The sequence below is a fragment of the Aptenodytes patagonicus genome, chromosome 2 (genome assembly GCF_965638725.1).
Source record: "Aptenodytes patagonicus chromosome 2, bAptPat1.pri.cur, whole genome shotgun sequence".
In the NCBI taxonomy this organism is placed as follows: domain Eukaryota; kingdom Metazoa; phylum Chordata; class Aves; order Sphenisciformes; family Spheniscidae; genus Aptenodytes; species Aptenodytes patagonicus.
The window spans coordinates 170,606,221-170,627,305 of record NC_134950.1 but is presented as its reverse complement, the minus strand read 5'-3'; the positions used below and the strand labels follow the sequence as shown (position 1 = coordinate 170,627,305).

Below are 21,085 nucleotides of genomic sequence, written 5' to 3'. Positions count from 1 at the left end.
TGTGCACATACACGCATGCACACGCACACGAAAAATGTTTGACCCACTGCCAGCCTCAGCCCTAAAATCCCCAAACTCTCTTTCCATTTAAGTGCTAATTCATAACAATGCCATATCCAATGGCTCTAAAATAGCCGGGTAAATGTCTTGTCCTTTTATAGCAGTGGCCCTATTGTAAGCTCTGGCATGTGACAGGTCTGAGAGTGACACAATGTGTGACTTCAAGAGACTGGACAAGGATAAAGACCTGTGCGCGCTGGTGATTTATCCTGCGGCAGCCACCTCTTTCCTGTCTGTCTGTCTGTCTCCTTCTCTCCCTTTCTAAAGCAGCCCACCAGCAAACCAACATGCCTCCAAAGAAGCCCGAACCTAAGAAGGCTGAACCTAAGAAGGAAGAACCCAAACCAGCACCTAAACCAGCAGAACCAGAACCCAAAAAAGAAGTTGAATTTAACCCAGCTTCTATCAAAGTACGTATCTTTTGACCTGGCATGGGAGGTAGCAGGCTGGTGGGGCTTGGGTTGGTGGTGGTTCTGGTGGTGGTGTGTTCAATGCTGCGAGATGACATTCTCTAAAAGTAGCTCTTGGTTTTGAGCAGTAAGTGAGAAGCAAAGGCAAGAGTGGGAGCAAAGTCACTGGGGGCTCTGCTAAACAGAGAAGCTAAAAGCTGAATCTTATTTTATCTGAGGATGTTCAGACCTGTTTGTCCTGCCTTATCCCCAGAGTAGCAAATTTTATTGCATGCGAGCTTCACTGACCTCAGTGGGAAACTTATTGCTCCTCTGCAGGCGATATTGCAGGTAGGTGCCAGGAAGGCTTGGCTGTACTCAGGGCTGACTACGGACTAACCAATGTCCAAGGCTAGATTGTAAGCGTGGAGTGGGCTTGGAGCATGGGTTGAATTCATTTCTCTCTGCCTGGAATGCATCACTTTGGTACACATCACCAGCCTGGGACTTCCTTAAAGTGAGCCAGTGACACCTCCTGTGGTTTTCCAGAAAAACCCAACTGAACGGCAAAGGAACTGTGTGCTTATGTGTGTGTGATTTGGAAGGCAGAGAAACTTGAGCAAAAATCCAGATTTCCTGAATGACCTTCTGCTTTCAGGTTCTGTCCCAAGGATTCCTCCAAAGGGCATGAGCCTTCTCCTCCTCCTTCTCCTTTAGAGAAGTCTCTGCTGGAAAGAGTCACTGCTGATCTCAGCAGGGTTTGCTGAAGTCGTGCTCAAATGGTTAAGGACAAGATTATGTTTCCAAGGCCATTTCAGAAACAGGTTTTAAAAGAATTTGGGGTCACTACTCTAATCCTGAGCTGCCTAACTGGCACCACATTGCCCTTTCAGTGAACCACCCCATTGACAGGGAACTGCCAATGTTCAGGAAACACTCAAAGTTTTAAAGCCGTGAAGTAGGTAATTCCAGTGAAATGATGCTGGAGATCTGTTTCCCTTTCAAATGCTTTTTTCCATGGGAATTTACCCTTCAGCAGATATCTGAGAGTGACCCTTTTATTTCAAAAGAAATTTCTCTCGGAGAATGATAAGGAGAAAGAAATTATATATTCCTATGGAAATGACCATGAAACGGACTATCAAGGAGTGACCTCTTGCCTTATAAAAATGCAATAAGCAAATAAATATCTAAAAATGACTAGTTCCCCTTTGCTCCTTCTGCACCACACACATTCACAGGCAATGTCAGAGACCCCTGCACGCATCTTTAGGAACAGCTTTCCCATATTGTTTGCACAGTAAATACCCCATGACTGCAGACACTGCAAGACATGGAAGGATTTCTTTGCAAGGCATTGTCCTTCGGGAATTGTTCTTTGGGAAAAGGCATTGCCCTCGGGGAAAAGAAGAGGAGCTTTGCAGCATCTCACAGTTTTCTTTCTCATGGGGATTTGGACCAGACAATGACTGGGTGTAAATCAGCATTATTTTGTTGATTAATGTAAAACAGCCAGATTATTTCCTGTTTCTTACAAGAAATTGAACAACCCACAGGGGAGTCCTGGTGATCACCCGTGTTTAAGGTGAGCCGTAGGGCATGAGACAAGACTAGACAATGCCAAAGAGGAAAACAGACAGAGCTCCACTGCTATCCATGGCACCAGCTCCTCAGAGCTGAGGCGAGGGATGAATGTCTCTGGGACCCTCTCTTGTTAGCTCAAAAAGTATTCTCCCCCTCAGGAAAACACAGAAATGATGTGAGAAAGGGAATAAGTTACTTTGTCTCTTCAGTGTGCCTCCTGAACACACCACAACAGGTCTCATGGGTGGCTTGTCAATCACAGGTTGCTGAAACGATTTGCTTCTTCCACGTGGAGCTGACTCCTGCAGCGGGGCATTTCTAACAAAGGAAGCACTGAAAGTGGGTTTGTTCTTCCTTGAATCATAAAGACCTTGAAAATCTTTCAGTTTAAATACGGGTGAAAAAAACCCCAATCATTTGTAACTATATCAAGAAGAAGTCAGATTACAAGGAATTTGGTTTTGGGCTAGTTTTTAGGATAATGACACCAGAGTTAGTGCTGTGCTCTGAGAAGGACTTTCACCGTGACCTTGGGCATGTGGTACGGGGTGGGATCCAGCTCTCTGCTAACGTCTCTGTACTTAACATTCCTGCACTGTAAAAGGAGGAGGGGGCAATCGCAATAACTTCTCTTAGGGGCACAGACACCTTCAGCTGGGATGCCATGACATTGTGGTAATATTCAGCTGGGATACTATGACATTGTGGTATGAAGGGCAGCTAAGTCCGGTGGAGAGATGGGTTGTAATTAAAAAAAACCCAAACAATCCCCAAACTGGTACCACTCAAAAAATAGTCATGCATCTTTGCAGTCACCACAATTTCACAATCATCAAAACCATTTTCATCCAAATAGGATTTGAAGCTAATTCATTTCTACATTCTTTTTAAACTTACTCACTCTGCACGCTTATTCCTGCAAATTCTTATTTTTCCCTCCATTGCAATTTGCAATTATGGACTTTGTTTTTTGCAGTTATGTTTTTTAAAGTGCTAAAAAATATATATTGAGTTCCTAAAAAAATAAGTAAATCCAGTACTCCCGTGATAACATCTCTTCATCTTTGCAGACACTATTCCATTATCTACTATATACAAAATTGGACTAGGGAAAGCATTGGTAGATGCGTGGCTTGGGTCTGTTTCCCCCCCCCCCCCCAAACTCATAGCAAGGGGAGATGATATTCTCTAGAGAAGTTTTCCTGGGAATTTTTCAATTAAATGTTTTTCATCAAAAATGCTTTTGTCAAAATTGAAGCTATTTGTGCACAAGGGTTGGGTCTGGCAAATATATGGCTTCCTGTTCCATAAACCTAGCCGTGGTGGAGCTCAGGCCATCTGGTGTAGATCAGAATACCTCCCTAGATCATTGGACAACATTTGAAAAAAACACTTTTATGAGTTTTGAAATTCTCCAAACATCCCATTTCTGCATTCCAGGATGAATCTGATTCTTCTTTTCATGCAGAAGATAATCTATAGTTAAAAAACGGCGAGGAAAACAAACTTGTATCAAACCAAAATGTTAAAAATGATCAAAATGCATTTTTTGATGGGAATGTCTCAAATTATCAAGATTTATTTTCAGACCTTATTGCAAAATTTTGTATTGGGAATTTTTTAACTTTTTTTTTTTAGACACTAAAAAGTGTCAAAACTAAAATACTTCTGTGGAAGAGGAAAGTACTTCTTGTTTCAATTTTCCTGACTGTTATAGTCTGCTGTCATGATAATGGTCTTAGAGCCTTCTTTTGCACTCCAGAATCATATTAGATTTTCCCATTCTCTCTCTCTTGCTGCTTCACAGTCTCAATCTGTATTGGGTCCGTATCGGGTTGTCAGTCACAGTGGCCAAAATGTGAGGTACGTCTCTTTAAGTAAATGCAGTTATTCTAAAGTTTTAATGTTACTCACATATACATTCCCATAGAATTTGACCCAGTATTTAGAAATCTTCAAGGTAGATTGGGTGCGATTGAGTGTTGCTTGCAACTCATAGACAAGAGGTTTTGGGGTTTGTCCTGAAGAGATTTTGTAGCAAGAAGTTTGTCTTTTCCATATATCGAATTAATTTCCACCTGAATGCTGTCTTTAAGCAGGGGGACACATTTTGCCAGAAATATATTCTGCTCTTCTGAAAAATAGTAAGGCTGATGCAAAACGGGATTCATCTTCTATTGTTATGGAGACAGAAAGTGGGACTGGCTCATCTAGCTTTAACCATTGGAAAGTTGATCATTGATCTTAAACAGATCATCTATAATCAGCAGAGAGAAACTCTCTAGGGGTTTATCTCTTGCAGCGGTGCTAAACACCTATATCAGGATGGATTGAATCACCCTCGGGAGATGCTGATCTGTTGATAAAGGGAGATGAGACAGGTATTTGGGTGCCAACATTTCAGCAGCTAAAGTTAGCTGAGATGACGCGTGCTCAAAGTCCAGTGAGTCCTGGGTACAAAAAGGCCACAGAGAGACAGCTGGCATACGTGAGGACCTGGAAGGGACACGGCTTACCATATAGAGTTATCCTTAATAGCCACATTTTCCCGTGTCATCACTTGATATGCTTATTGTCGCAGCATGCAGTAATACAGGTGCCTGGGGAAAAAACAGTCATCGTTTATTTTTGTGGAGTGCCGTGATCTTGAAGTCATGTGAAACCTGTTCTCCCTGAAAAGCCCTGCAGGCTTCTGAACATCTGCAAGGATACTAAAAAATAAAAGCTTCTTCCCTTTTTCTGCAAGAAAAGATGTAAAGGCATCTGGGATGGGAGCAGCCACGAGGGAAATACGCAGGCATCGTGCAGCACCGGTAAAGATGAGACCTTGCCAGACTTGTCTGTTCGGCTCCAAAGCACCGAGCGTGCCGCAGTGCGATGGTGGGGTCGTAGCCAGGCAGACGTGCAAGGGTGCACGAGCGAGCCTCCGCTGCAGCATGAAGCAGAGCTGAGCAGAGGTCAGGGCGGCTGCAGCCTGGGGGAAGGGAAGCAAACGTCTCTTGGGGGAGACGGATTGATTTTCAAGGAGAGAAATCCCATTTCAACAACAAATGTCCTGCTAGGTGAGATTGTCGGAGCAGTTTTGGTGCCTGGCTGAAGAGTTTATTCTGGGCTGAACTGACTGAAATGGCTATTTCAGAGTGAGCTTCGACATGGGAGAAATGTATATGAGTTAATAGCGGACATACCTGTGAGAAGGGCTTAGGTGGGGGAATGAAAAAGCAGGAGTTACTTTGTGGATAAAAAGGATTTTGTTTGTTGGGTAAATGTGTTGCATTAGTGTGCATGAGAGGAAAAAAATGCTCTATTAAACATGTGGCTGTATTAAAGAAACTCAGTTAATGGGAGTAATGAATGTGTGTGCAAGAGAGGGTGAAGCAGCATATGACACCTTTGTGCCCCTGTGTGTGAAGAGGTATGTGTGTGATACGCAGGTTTTGTAGCCACCTTTTTGAGGAGTTTCTGTGTGCAATCAGCAGCCGTGGGGTGTGTGCCCTGATTTCTTGACGTTTTGTAGCTGCGTGGGAGGTTTTGAATGTACCTCTTATTCAGAGAGAGGAATTTACCTACATCCCTGACTTCTGTAAGGAGAGAGGGGAGTGTGTGTGTGTAGGGGTGAAGGGTTTTGTAGGCAAAAAGGCTTCTTTGTGAATAAGAAAGCTGACGTGTTGGCCCACTTGAGAGAGATTTTGAGTGTGCAAAAGAAGTATTTTATCTGGATGTGTGAGGGAAACAGGCGCACACCTCTCCTGGTGTGCGAGGCTCAGCAGTGGGTAACCTTGTAGCTGGCTGATGGCAGGAGTGTAAGGTCCTTTGCAACATAGACCTGTGGAAAGCGTGCCACAACAGGGGTTGCGTAGGAAAGAGCGGGGCTTTTCTTGCCAGAAAAAGCCATTTGCTGGGCCAAGGTTAGGACATCCCAGCACGGGCATGATTTGAATCAGCATATTGAAGAACCCTTTCCCTCTGGTGCAGAGACGACAGAAGCAGGTTTCTTCAAAGCCGTTCACCAATCTGTTTCACCCCTGCTTTACACCAGGAAAGCACATCTATGTCAACGGTGCGTCAGGTAGAAGGTGGTACAGAGCTGTCCCTGAGCCACCCACACAGGGCAGCACAGTACTCTGTGTGGGGACCATTTCTTTGGGTCTCTGAGTAGATGACGACCTGGGTGGTACTAAAGACATCCAAATTACTAAGGGCTTGTCTGATTCAGAAGAAAGCCTGTCTGGAAATCCCATGCAGTGTACGCATATCATATCCAGCTTGGAAGAAGAAATCCTGTTATGTTTTAGTAAGATGCGGGGGGGATGCAGGTCTTTGCCCACTTTGAAGCCTGTCAGGATGTTAGATCTCATTGAGAGTTTGGCCAAGTCTTCCTTGAGAATGACGTGGAAACTCTTTACACGTGTATACCTGAGCCTCCAAGATCAGGCATCAAGACAGCTGAAGGTGGCCACCATATGCGTTCAACCTCCCAACACCCTCTCATCTTTCTCTTTCCAACCTCTTTCTTCCCTTGGTTTCATTCCTTCCAGGTGCCACATATTCCCATTGTCATCACCATTATTATTATTGGCCTACAGTGCATCTCAGCAGAAATACTTTCTGAGAGCAATTTCCCTCCTGTGCTCACATACTTGAAGGTTTCTAAAGTGGGCAGACACCTGCCAGGCTAAACCGAGCCCATGCTGGGCCTCTTTCTCTCAGTGGTTTCTTCCTGAGCCTTTCAAGCACAGAGAAATTTGAGTAGTGAGTCTTGAGGAGGCCCCAGGCAAAAACGACTAAAAGTAGCAAAGACAAGAGACCCCGTTGCAAGCTTGTGGGAGTCAGTAGGAAATTTTTCCTTTCGTGTTTTATGGGATTTGCCTCTGACTCACCGTTCTTGGTATGGACCGGTGCTCTGGCAAGGTGTGAGAACCTTTGTAAGCTTATTGTGATTTATTTTTAATTTAGCGAGCGACGAATGCCGCTTAGGTATGTGCTCAAAAATTGCATTGATCTGGCAAAATACCTTCAGATGCCTAGAGACAACTCCCTTTTCAGCATAATGATGGTACAAACTGCTGTAATTCCAGAGGAAGATTTCAGATGCCATCTATTTTAAATACCAGATACCTTTCTTAGGATGGGATGACTCTTTATTTGAAAGTGGAAAAAGCCCAGCCTGGCTTCTAGGCAGGGAACCTAGACATTTAGCTTAGATGAGATGTCTACCTCAGCTGGTTATAGTGAAGAAAAAGGAGCTCCACCCTGGAACCTTTGGCTGCCCAAGTTCGAGTTACTGTCTCAAGCACAGGGTCTTAGTAGACTATCCAGCTAAATGCAGAAAGTCACTGGAGGTTTGGATTGCATTATTAAAAAGTTTCCACAGCTACTTAACATGCGACCCACTGCCCTCTTGCACTAGAAAGCTAATGAACCAAAGTGCCCTGATACCCTTGGGATGGGCACAGGAGAAGAATCAGAAAAGAATAAAATAGGAGAAATTCCATTCAATTGGAATAACCAGGATAACCAGGGTCCTCTGCCCTGCTCAGCCCACACCACATAGAAATATGAGGATGAGTGAAGAAAGCCAAAGGCTCCTGCACGATGTATTGGCATTTCATGTCACTGAGTGTGGTGAATACTTGTTTTATAGAGCTTAAGGCTGTTTAATCATCTAAATCTGGCATCCTCTATGCAGATTTTGACCCAGACGAGCTCTACTGAGCCCAAAGATTTTGGTTAGAGAAAAGCATTTTGGGCCCGATGAGAAAGAAAGAAAGGAAGAAAAAAAGTGGGATTTACCTGCTGTATTTCAGGCATCTACAAGTTAGATATTCAAAGCTGAGTTAGTCTCTTCAACTGTAATGGACAGTTGCTAAAGAGAAACAGGGACTTTCACAAGTTCATTTATTTCATCTGAAAATGAGTATCTAAGGTAGATTGGAAAAAGCAGTGGCAGAGAAGAGGACCCACTGAAGAGTAGGGACACTCAAGCCATGATCTGGTGCATTGAAGAGCCCTGGCAGCTCACTTTTGCACCCCAACTAACGAGAACTGTAAATAATTGGTGCTCACCAACAGAGCACTGCCAGAGCTGGACTGTGCCTGGATGCAAGCCAGTGAAACTATCCGGTTTGTACGGTGCTCTGTAGCTCCACTGGTTTGTATTTCTACCAGTCTGAGGACTTTTCCAGAGTGTACACATTGGCTGCTGAATGTTAGCGGTTCTGCCCGAGACCTTACTCTAAAAGAAATGGTGGACCTACTCCAAAATCCTGGCTCTGGACCGACCATGGAGGAGAACAGATCTGCAGGGTCCTGAGCCTGAGCAACCTCTACCATGTCTGAATGAAAATCCCGCATCCTCCCCATCCATCGTCCCCTCAAACCTGGGGGGAATCCAACTTCAGTAGCCTGTGGTCCTTCCTAGGAAAATGCTGACCCGAGGATTTCAGGTCATAGCGGGCAGCAATTGCTCTGGGTGGGAACTGGAAGAGGATCATCCTCCTGGAAGGATCCTCCTCCCAATTCAGGACAGTTAAAGTCTGAGGCATGGCACTTTTCCTCCATAAATGGTGCTTTCTCCTACCTTGTCTCATGCCCTCTGCGTAGCGGGGGGTGCAGAGGTCTGACGTTACACACATTGCACACACACAAGCGTGCACGGGGAGGGGAAGCTCAGCTGGAGGATGCTGTCAGGGCTGTCAGCACAGTCTCTGTGCCCTCTCCAAAGCCTCCCCGCCTGTGAGAGGCTGTTGCATGCAGCTACCACAGGTATTTCTCAGGAGTCGGTGGCTGAGACACGCTGCCTCGCACGTAAAAATCAGATGATGGTCAAGCTTATAACGCCCCATTAGCAATTTTCTTCAGTGCTTCTAGATGGACCCCAGAGATAAGCATAGTTAAAATGCCATGCTGCCATAGCACACTTCTAAAGGCAGCTCTGCTCTTTTATTCTTTCCTTTATTTATCACACTCCGTGTCACTCTGGAAGCACAGGACGTTCCCAGCCAGGCTGACCATTGTGGGGCAGCTTTTCATAGTGGAGAGAGCACCTTTGTCCCGCCTGTCCCTTCCTTCGGAGCAGATGGCCCCAGGTTGACACGAATTTGGCAGCTTGCTTGACGGGAATGAATCAGTGCCTGAAAGTGTAAAGGGTATTTCAGCATTAGGAAACAACCTGGTCAAGGCTACAGCCTTGACCCAGCAAAATGTTTCATTAGAAGAGGGCGTGTGGGATGACTCAAGTCCACGGGGCTGTAACATCCCTAAAAGAGGTGATCGCCAAGAGATGCGGGCCAGGATGCAGAGCGGCGAAGAAGTAGTAAGATGTTGAGCAAGCAGGCATTAAAACACAGCAAAAGGGTTCCTTTGTGGTATATTCCACTCATTTGTAGGGCCAAAACCGAATAGCACTGGAAATCGAAGGAGCTTTCCAGACGAATTTTCTGGGCCAACGAAAGTCTGGCTATCTTTGTATATCTCTCTTGTTCGCAGAGCTGGGTGACATTTCTCGTAAAAATATTCTTTGGGGAGACTTCAAAAGTGCAGTTTGGTGGTACCAGAATGTTTTGCAAATACACACAGATTTTGCAAAGGGTTTTCAAAAAAATCTGAAAAGGATAAAGAAAATTACCAGTTTCAGCTTTTTTTAGTTAATTCCCTGTTTAGATTTTTTTTTTATTTGAAGCAGCTATTAATTTTGGAGGGTTCCTTCCTTCTTATATAAAAAAATACCCAGAAATTTTTAATGGTTGAAATTACTTCAATTTGGGCAAAAGAGGACATTTTGACTGATCTGGAACAATTTTTCTCCTTCATTTCCAACTAAAACTCTCATCAAATAGAACACAAAACCCAAACCTGTTTTCATTCTTAATCAAAATGACTTTTCCCCCCAAAATTTGGAAATTGCTCAGTGGCACCCTAAGATACGTAGTAATATGATTTTTTTTCTTTTAAATCATTTTTCTGGGCAGTTTCCCCATCCAAGTCCCTGTTATGCAGCTGCCAAAAAATAACTTTTCTGCAATGTCTGATGTCTGTGGCACAGGGACGTACAAAACCAAACCTGTAAACAGCTCAGCTTGGTCTGAGGGATGTAGAGAGGAAAACCTGTCAAGTTTCATATGCTCTTTTTTTATCTGAAATAATTCGTAGTTGCAGCATTGCTGAATCCTCAGGCCCTGGAACATTTAAAGTGAAATGTGCAGCTTTCTGAGTCTGTATCTGGATTGCTGAGAGGCAAGAGTGCAGCGGGATTTTCTGAACGAGATTTTCCTTAGTCTTTCATGGAAAGAAAACAATTTCTGTAGAGGGTCTTAAACACCATCAACTTTATTTCCCTAATAGAGAAGAAAAGGCTGTGGCACTGGGCAAACCCTGCCCAAGGGTAGCCCAGCTTTACCGAGTCATTTGAAATCACTGAAAGTAAGGTTTTCTGCAAACGTGTGTAGGGTTTATTTTTCATCTCCCTCTACATTTCCCCTTGTACCCGCGCGTGCTTCACATCTTCGTCTGTCTCCCCTGATATTTATACACCCCTTGTCTCTGCAGTATTTGCCAGCCTGCTTTTCATTTCTGTGCGAAGCATGGAAATTGTGCAAATTGTGCAAAGCAAAGAATTGTGCAAAAGCAAAGAGTTGGTTTGGAAGGGTTTGCACTGCTCTCAGCAGGGTGATTTCAATGCAGTTATTATTTTCCCGGTTCGTTTTCTCTTTTCAGTCGTATCTCAGACAAACTAGGACACAAGAGGCTGTTTATTTCTGCTTTTCTACTGACCGAACTTTGCAGCTTTTCAAAAAGGGGGGATGAGATAGTAACAAATAAGCCCTATTTTGACAGGTTTTGGGGTTTCCAAGTGGCCCTGCAGCAGGTCCTGACCTAGAAAGCCCTTACGGCAATACATCCTGCCATGGAAATTTATCTTCTGAGATCTCAGCCAACGCGTTTGCTACTCCAGCACGTGGTGTGGATGTGGCCTCTGTAGGCTTGTTTGCATGTCTATAATTGTGCGTAAGATAGGTTTTCTTTGATTTATAGATGGGGAAGTAAGCAACATATCAGTGTGGAGATCTCATGCTACGCGTGCGTGTGCCCGAGGTGGGAAGCGAGTGAGAGCTGCCCGACCCGCAGCATTATTATTGTCTTTCCAGCCAGTGCCTCCCAGCCTTGCCTTTTCCTTTTCCTCTCTCCAATCTGCCCCTTGATGAGCAGGGAGTTATTAAAAGCACACTCTGGATATGGAGCAGCTCTGTAATAAGATCTGCATTTCTCACATAGCTGCTAAACCTCAGTCAATATGGTTTTAATCGCCATTTGTGTAACGTGCAATAACTATTAAATTTAAATTAAATGCACAGCTCAGAGTATGCAGAAGGCCCTGGCCAAAGTGCTAACTTTTCCCAAGTTGCTGGAAAGCTGGACTGCAGAGACAGAGTATTTATTCCTCTCGTAAACCAGCTAAATCTTAACTTGGAGAAGGGGAAAAAATGTTGAGAGTAGCTATAGGAGGGATGGGGGTGGAGAGGAACAGTGGCTCTTAATAGAAACAGAAACTTTGGGTTTCCCCTAACTTTTGCAAAGATGTTAGTGTTCGGGCAGAGGTGCCTGGGTGCATCCTTAGTGTCTGTGCTGACAGGATGGAAAAAGGCATTAGAGGGCATTCCCTGTGTGGAGCAGAGCCACACAGGTCATGAGTTGGATGGGGACGTGACTCAGAGCCAGATGATGATGTGCTGCCTTCCCTCCTGGTCCTGCACCCCATCCCTTCTCAGGGGCAAGCTGGTTACCAAACTGTCACCCAGTCCTTGCCATGCTGGCCCAGGGCAATGCATCTCCATATGAAAAGCATTCCCAAACGAAAGAGCCCTTCAGCTTCGCTGTGCAAGCCCCAACCGTAACCCTGGGAGCTGTCACCTTGGGTAAAGACCTATCTCTGCACTTAACATGCTCCAGCAGCAAAACGGGGACAGTGATAATTACAGCTCTGAGATGGGCTTTCATGAAGGGTTTTGATGTGTTAGAAGAGTAGGGCTGATGTAAATACCTAAAAGATGCTACGGAGCAGTTCCCCTTAGCAGCAGAAAAAGGCAGAGTGTATCTGCACTGATTTTCAGGCAGAGGCGTGCAGTGGGTACCTGCTCTGGACTGGCCGAAAGCAGGGTAACCAGTTAGCTCTGCACCAAAACCAGGAGCGTGGGAAGAGCTCCTGCTGCCTCTCTCTGCACATGGCTCCAGCCGATGAGACCTGCCCACCTCGCTGCACAGGCTCTGGGACTTGGGTCCGAAATCACCTCCCCCAGCCTCTCCTAAAGCTGTAGTGGCTCTGAATGGTCTCAAACTATGGGGCTTTCTGACATTAGACTAATAGTGAACTCCTCCACCTCCGCCTTCTTTCCTCCCCCAGCCCAAGGACTGATCGGTTGCTTAGACTTTGTTGTAAAGTTTCCAAGTGGCAAAAGGACTGGTGTTATTGGTATAATACCTGGGATTGGCCCAGGTATTATTAAAAACAGTAACAACAAAGCAATGTCAAAGCATATTTCCTAACAATATTTCATATATATATATATATATATGTATGTATAAAATTATCATACGCTGGCCAGTGTAAAGAAGTGGAAAGAAATATGGGAAAGGAAATGGATGTAATATTAGTAGAGGGGCAATGCCAATATAATCTCCAGAATGTTTTTTTTTTCCCCTCCTAAGCGAATTTCCTCCTTGAGTTTAATTTCATGTCTCATTGTATGCATGCATCTAACATGGCATTGTTCCCTCCCCTGTCCTATCTGCAATCTGAATCCTAAAAAAGCAGACAGGGAGAAGAGGGACTCAACTAAATTTAAACTGAAATCGTCGTGCTGTGCTCAGGGTATGCGGTCAGCTTGCAGCCCAGCTCTCTTCGATGAGATAGTTGCTTCCCAGAATCCCAGCCATAGCCAGGGAACTGGGTGTTGCTGCCACTAATAACAGGGATCAGGAGAGTTTAGCGGCTTTTGCTCGTGAATGCTGTCCACCACACGGATTGATTCCCAGAAGGGGGTCAAGCGGCATAGCCCCCTCCAGTCACGCATGCACCCATGCTGATTTATCCCAGCTGGATACCTGCATCCTACTTTTCCAAAGATCTGTGCTCTACATCCAACAGATCCTAGCCTCTAGATTTAAAAAGATCAGTGCAGATTTATACCGGTCCTTTATAAACGATCATCTCTCACTTCTGGTTTCTCTGGCTGGCTTGGGGGCTAATGTGCGTGTACGGCTGTGAATGCGAGTTGTGCGTACAATGCATATTAGGAAGAAATTCTTTACTGTGAGGGTGGTGAGGCGCTGGAACAGGTTGCCCAGAGAAGTTGTGGATACCCCATCCCTGGAAGTGTTCAAGGTCAGGTTGGATGGAGCTTTGAGGAACCTGGTCTAGCGGAAGGTGTCCCTGCCCATGTCAGGGAATTTGGAACTAGATGACCTTTAAGGTCCCTTCCAACCCAAGACATTCTACGATACTATGATATATATATGTGTAGTCAGTATATATATATATAAAAAATATATATATAAAAATACATAGTATGTGCATGTGTGCATAGGCGTGTGTAGGAAAGAAATGTGAGTGTGCATTTATATATATTCATACGTAAATATGAATCAATACACACATAAATACAGACATATATATAGATGAGCAAACATTTACAGCCACGCATACACCCCTATGCAGTTTGTTTTCTTTATCCAAATGCCCGGTGCATGGGTAAGCACACACCGTACCCATGCAAGGTGCCTGGACGGCCAGCCCAGGGGCCAGTGCCCCCCTCCCAGCCCTCCAACAGGTGCAGGAGAGCCGAACCCCACGGCCCATCCTGCCAGGATCGCTCCGGGAAGGAAGTTGGCACTCAGCCCGCCACCCGTCCGGAGCCAACCCAGCCTCCAGCCTGCAAAAACTGCTCTGCTCCAGCAAACTTACGCATCCAAAGCCCAGAATAGAAACAGTGACAGTCCATCGATTGTGTTTTCTGGGAAGCAGCGGAACATCGCAGCCACCGGGCAGACGCGGCTGAAAAATCTCCTGCGAGAAGTCTGCTCCTGTGAATGATCTTGGAAAAACAAACCGGTTTATAACCCACCCAGCCTTAAAAAAACAGCGACAGAGAGCAAGGAGATAAAAAAAGGCATCACTGAGAACCCAGCTATGGTTAAAAGCAGCCTGACAATAACTGCTGAGTGCTTGGGGGGAAAAAAAAACAAAGGGGAAAAAAAAAAAAAGACAAAAAAAAGATAAAACGTTGGTAAGGAAAATAACTCAAAGTTTTCAGTGTTTGTGGTTAGTACTGACTAGTAGGTAACAGTCACAGCCTGGCAGGGGGTAAAAATGTTCTCTCCCTTTGCTTTAAGGGTTGCAAAAAGAACCACCACAGCCCCAAAAGCACTCGCCTCTGTCCAGAAATGAAATGTCATCGAATGCCATGCTGGTTGGTGACAGCACTTTATAAACACGGCGCCTGAATCTGCCTCCAACATCCTTGCGTATGATGATGGCAGGAGCTGGCTGTAATGTGTGCGAAGGGGCATTGGGGACTGAGGCTGTGGGACATGCACAGATCTTGTGGGTCTCGGGAGAAACTTGTTTTTCAGTGTCACCTTGCAGGCTCTGCTGCAAAGCCTGGAGAAAACCATCACGGGTCAGAGCACTTGTTAATATGATCAGGTTTTGGACATTGACACCGTTGTAAGCAGACTGAAAAAAACCCAAAACAAAACTCTGAAACGCCAGCTCCAATTGCGGTTGTAGGAAATTTCAGATTTGGCTTCTTTCTACATAAATAAATAAACCTCTAAATCAAGCAAAGGACCCCAACAGGCTGAACTGAAAGGAAAGACTCGTGGTGGTGGCAGGGAGAGGGAAAGGGTTTCTCCTTCTTTCTTTTTTCCATCGGAATTTGAAATGTCGATAAAAGGGCAGGATTTAAAATTTCCATCCTCTTGACCAACCTCCCAGCTGGAGCTCAGCTTTTCGGACTTGAGCTCCCTGGTGATGCTGGGGATGGGCAGGAACATCCAGTACGGCTGCGGTTACACAGCGAGATCACAGCACGCTGTTTTTCAGCTCACAATGAATAACGTCCTGCTTTGGAAAAAAAATTTAAAAAACCAACCAAAACCAACCCCCAGAGTATGAAGTATGGCTGATATTAGTTTGTGCTCGTGGATTTTCTACGGGGAAGTTTTGGCCCGTTTGAAACTAGGGCTGGGTTACAGTGTGATTATTTTGGGAGCGACATGTGCGCTACGCCTGCCAGCTTCGTCTAACAAAGCAGAGCTCTCCCCATTGCCAGCACATTATCGCGGTGACTCTTTGGCAGCTTAATCCTGTTTTTTTTCAAGACAGTTGCAGGGCAAGGGGTGTGACATTTTAAAGGGGTCCAGCTACTGTTTGATTTTGCAAGAGCTGCAAGTGCACGAGGATGGACTGGATTTGCTGGGGGCTGGCAGTTGGCATCATCCCATCCCTGGGAGGGCTTGGGGTGGTGATGGCTGCAATGCCAATGACGGAGAAAATAACACCGTTGGGACAGAGTTGGGAGAAAGTGGTATTTGCATCACGTTGCACGGTGTGGGGTTGTGACAGAGTATGTCTGGAAAAATCTTAATATTTTCTACTCGGGTCACTGAAGCTCTTTTGTGTGTATCGCTGGGCTGCAAAACACTGTCAGACTAGACCTTGGAGGAAGAAAAGCACGGTAGATGGTTGTGGTGGCTGGTGCTGCTGATGGAGGTATTTTGCCAAGGTGTTTTGTTTCTTGGGGGATCTCACTGTGTACGAGCAAGAGCTTCAGCTTCCGCATCCAAAACCGACTCCTTTGCTTCCAGGAGTTTTTTGCTTTACAGATGCCTTTCTGCTACGTCTTGCCTGAGACCCATCAAACTCATTTCACTTAGGCCAACGAAATGCCTCATATGGTCTCATTCGCTACTAGCACGACTGGCACGTCAATCAGCAACCTAGAGGAGTTACACAACTGTGTCATCTGAGAGCAAAATTAGTTCAGCAAAGGGTGGTTTTATTTTAGGCTTGGTGGGGGAATTAAAATATTAGAAGAAACCAGCTTGAATTTTCAGGAGGAGGTTTCAGCAACACACAAAAAGGCCACAAAAATTCTTTTTTGGCAACTCGAAATGGATTTGTTCACCCCAAAAAGAATTGTTTTGGTAGGGTTTGGAGTGATCTAATGTGGGGGAGTGGGATTCTTTAAGTCAATTTTACATGAAATATGCCATTTCAATATAAAAATATTTGAATTTAAAATAAAATAAAAAAAAATAAAAAGCTGCCAGTATTTACAAGACAAAACATTTGATTTTGGAAATGAAAGACAAAGGGAAAGGCTTTTATGTCAAAATAATAAGTGTAATGATAACAATAATAATGCCTCTTTTTTTTTCTTACTTAAGCTGTTTACCAAATTAAATACAGAAGTGTTTGGGCACTTTCCAACATATCGTATCCACCAAGTGTATTATCTGGTGACTAATTTCCCTGTCCTGTTCGAGACCTTCCATCTTAAGATGATCGCATTGCAAGGGGCACAAGTGCAATGCTGTCCCATAAGTATGCGTGGAATGGTGGCGTCCACCTGTCCCCATGCATGTGGATTGAGAGATGGGCCCTTTTCTTTCTTAGCACCCACTTACCAGGAGGTTCATGGGCCTGAAGCCCCTAGGAAGTGTTGCAATGTGGTTCACAAGCTGTATCCTTGGGGCTCTTGTCTTCTCCATTACAGACCCAACTGATGGGCTATTATTGAGTTCAAGCAGACAGCACAGGCAACGTCTGACCTCTCCTACACCCCAGGATCCCCTCCAGGGTTTAACAGAGGGTATTTTTTAGGTTTTGTAATTTCTTCCATGGATGCAAACACCTGAACAAACATCTGCTGGTGAGGTTGGTGAAAGGGGGAGTTGCAGAGAAGGTGGGAAGCCAGCCGTCGATAAATGGTCGGAGAATCCAAAACCATATTGCTACAGGGAGAACAGTCAGTCTACAAAGTGTTTTATATTTCTGGTGCTGGCCATTGCCAGAAGCTGTCTCAGTTCTCCAAAGCGGCTGTGTCATTCTCCTGTTGAGGCTCTGGAATTCCCCTTTGTACTCTGGAAAGTTGTGGCAACACATTCCCCATCCAAGAATGGGAGCTATCAATTTATAGGCTACTACCAGAGTTGGAAAAGCACAGTCACCTTCAACCCCAGAGGGTATTTACAAGAAGGCAAGAAGCAAGGGGATGTGAAACCCTGCCAGGAGACTGCCACCCAGCACTCTAGCTCAGGCTGAGGATGCAGAGCTTCAGCACCAAAGGTGAGGCTGCTTTGAGTCGCCATGTGCTTGGACAAGCTTCCTGCGAAGTGCAAAGCTGAACCTGTGCCCTGTAGACATATCAGGCTGTGGTTCCCCACTCAGTGGGGGTTCAGAGCACAATAGTATGGCTGAGCAGAGTTAGTCTGAGGTATTAAGGTTCAGGATTGTGTTGTATTTCTTTCCTTGGGGTAGAAACCTCATGGGTTCCCCAAATCTATTTCTCAATCTGGCTGCACCACTGATCTCATGTCTCTCCACAACCCTTCACCAACCCATAACCTTTAGCGCTATGCACCTACCTCAGCCCTCCCCCTCTCCTGCTCTGGCGTCACCTGGGAGCATCCCGTGGAGTGATTCTGAGACCCAAACCAGTGCTTCCTAACCCCAAACCAGACACCGCTCCTTCACACGAGGCTTTTGCATCCACTTCTTGAGGGAGTAGGTGAATCAAAAGCCACAACATGGCAGACCTCATCCAGACTTATTCCAAAATAAAGTAGGGACCTGGAAGCCATAAAGTCTGCTGAAGTTATAGTTGGAGCAGCAGTGATGTACTGCTGTAATTTTTCAGCTCTCAGGAAACCCAGATGAAAGAAAGATTCAGGGTGACCATCTTCTGGTGAAAAAGAGTGCAGGCTGGAGAAAAAAGTGCTTGGCTATTTCCTTATGTAGCAGCATCCTCTGCATGACCTTGACAAAGACTTTGCCTCACTTTTCTGATCTTGTTATACGTTTTTTTTTTAATGAAAGGCTTCACCAATTCAGCTGAAAATAATGGTTGATTTCTATTTTCACTTCACTTTCATTATCAGTATAGTTAGGTATTGTAAAAGGTCAACAATTCAGTTGTCTATTTGACTCCCAAACAATGTATTTTCTGTCCTTCCAAAATGACCTGTCATTTCAGTCCAACTTGAAATTATTTTTCTACTGAAAACATTGGGGACCAAACATAAAATTGAAAACATAGACTATCAATCAGTAGAGTTTTATGGTTGGGTTTCTATACTGTACTGTGCCTTCCCTCCCATCAGACCATGAGCTGAGTAGAAATAATGAGGAAAGTCCTTAGGGCAGCCCTGGGAGCTAAATGTAGATGTACCAAGAGAGTTTCAGAAGGCAGAGGAGATGAGAGATCAGGAGTGACTATCAAACACCAGTAAGGGATGGAGCTGTAGGAGACTTGACCATGTGTCAAGGTTTGCCCATGGGCAGTGGAGGAGTTTAGGTACATCATAATTGCTCTGCGCAGAAAGTGATGGGAGAGGAGATGATGGGGATGATGTGTATTAATAGGTTTAAAAAGGTCTTAGTGGAAAAAAAACACATGCTTGTGAAATACGAATGTAACATCAACACAGTGATACTGATCTTGATGGCCTTCTGGGCCTCTTTCCATCTGCTGCATTTCTGCCTCCTAAATCGGTTTCCCAACAGCACAATAAAAAAACCAACAACCCTTTCTCCTTCTCCAAAACTAGCCCTGCCATGGCTAAGTGAAAACCTTGCTCTTTGTATTAGGATTCCTCAGTGTACTATGAAACAAGAAGAATATTGTTTCTTCTCTGGAGGGGCTCCTTGCTTGCATTGTCTAAATTGCTTCCCCCCGGATAACCTCTTGACTGCTGGTTAGCAACAGTTTTATTAATAGGACTTACTTCACACTTAGTTATGTCTGACTTATCATGCACAATTATGTGCTTGATTGAGATAGTATGGGTTTATAAAAAAATTCCCTGAGATATGAAGCTGTGAATGACGTTAACAGCACCAAGGGGTGCGTGCATCCCTCCTGGTGTCTCTGGGACAAAACCAGCTTAACGCCATTGTTTAGGCAAAGAGGACAGTAACATTAGGGCTACGGCTGATGCCACCAGTGACCAAAAGCCAAGATTGCTAAAACAGCAGGACAAACACTTCCTGTTTATTATGGAAAGATTTTAATTCAGATATCTGGTGTCTTCAAAGAACATACAGGACAGTCCACACATCAGGGCAGGAGACAAGTGGAAAGAGATTAGCCGTCAGTAGCTCTGGCTCTCATATGGATTTGTACCAAATGCCACCACTGTGAGCCTCAGTTGCCAACAGAAAACATGCCAGGGGAAACTCAATTCTTCTGAAGTGCCAGTATATTTAAAACAAGCAAACAAACAAACAAACAAAACCCCAAGGGAAATCATCCTAGTCTACTTCCAAGGAACTGGAGAGTGTAAAGCCCTATCGGGGAAAGCAAATTCACTTTAAGCCTGTGAGTAGGTTTTGCAGCCTCCAGCTTTGGGCAATGAGGGTGGCTCTGCTGACCGAGCTCAGGGCAGTGTGGGGTGATGCTGGTGTGCAGCGGTGGAAGTGCTTGGGGGCAGGAGTGGGTCTGGGCATCAGAGATACCACTGGGGGCTTTCACTCCCTGGGATGCCCGTTGCATTAGAGCGGCAGACGCAGAGCTGCCTCAGAGCACGGATCTGGGTCACTGTGGCTGCAATGCATTGGGACTCATTTGCCCACTGCTTGGCTTAGCCTGACCCTATTTTTACAGCCTGTCCTCTGGATCCTTCCTGCCTGGGGTTCTCTGGGGCAGTCCTCATGGACAGGTCCACCCTTGCTCTTGGTACACAGAGATGGGTTTGGTTTTGTGTGCTCCACACCGTTCTGAGGGAGAGGGGAGGGGAAAAAAAAAAAACAGCCATCTTCAGTCTAAACATAGCCCAGAGTTCGTTCCATCCATCTTCAATGATACCTTGTGGCCGGGTAAATGATGACTCGTCCTTCCTTACAACTCCATGGTGGTATGTGCTGAGAGGAGAGAAAATAGCAGCAGCTGCCACCCACGCATCTCTGCAGCTTTCCTGAGAGGAAGACGAGCCTGGGTCTGGTCAAACCATCTGCCACTGCCTTGCCAGCTGTCACGCATGGTCCTCCAGCTCTGGGTGGTGTTTTTATAGGGGCCATGGTTAGAGGTGAGGCACACTCAGCCCTTCAGCTCAAACCTTCTGTTTGATCCAGCTGTGGGAATTTGCAGTCATCCTTTTTTGCTCTGGCACAGTTTCTCCTGATCTGCAGTCTGCCAAAGGGCTAGCTCACACTTTCTGGGTGGGACTCATCAGATCAGAAAAGGACATCTACATCTGTGCTAGTTGCCCACACTCTTTTTATCGTCATTGTAGAACTGATTGAGCCACTCAGTGAAAAGGAAAGCATAACTCATCCTCTCCCCAAGTACAGACCTAAAACAAGTCAAAGCACACCCTAGAAGTGCTCATTCCCTTCTACTGGTATAAAGCAAACGTGGGGTCACTGACACATCTGGGTGTCTACATCTAAGTGCAGCTGAGATGAATTCTTCCCCAAGAGCAATCCATCACAGTGATTTAAATACAAGTTGCCAGCAGCTCTGGCCTTATTTCACCCACACTGGCTATTGATGCCTGAATAAACTCAGTATGCCATTAGCTTCAGTCAAATTCTCAAAGCTTGATATAATTAGACACACTGGGCATAAAGCTGCTGCTGACAGTGCACCTGTATGAATGTGTTCCCCGATGGGTATTTATTTCTAATTAAACTAAGGTACATGGATTTGGGATAGGACCCAATTTAGATGATTATAATCTTCATGACAAAGATGTGTTTGGACCCCTCCATTTGTTAGGAAAGGGAAGAGCATTGCTATTCTTTTGGGGGGGTCCTTTCTTGCATTCTTTAAATG

At 45.1% G+C, this 21,085-nt stretch overlaps 1 protein-coding gene across 1 annotated transcript in view; it reads left to right on the top strand.

Annotated features, from left to right (window-relative positions):
• The first annotated feature begins 243 nt into the window (after positions 1–243).
• The window catches only part of MYL3 (myosin light chain 3), a 38,760-nt gene continuing 17,918 nt past the window's right edge, over positions 244–21,085 (top strand). Inside the window, exon 1 of the mRNA XM_076332092.1 lies at positions 244–470. Within this exon, the coding sequence (XP_076188207.1) occupies positions 348–470 (123 nt within the window). The 5' untranslated portion in view covers positions 244–347. The remainder of the gene's footprint in view (positions 471–21,085) is intronic.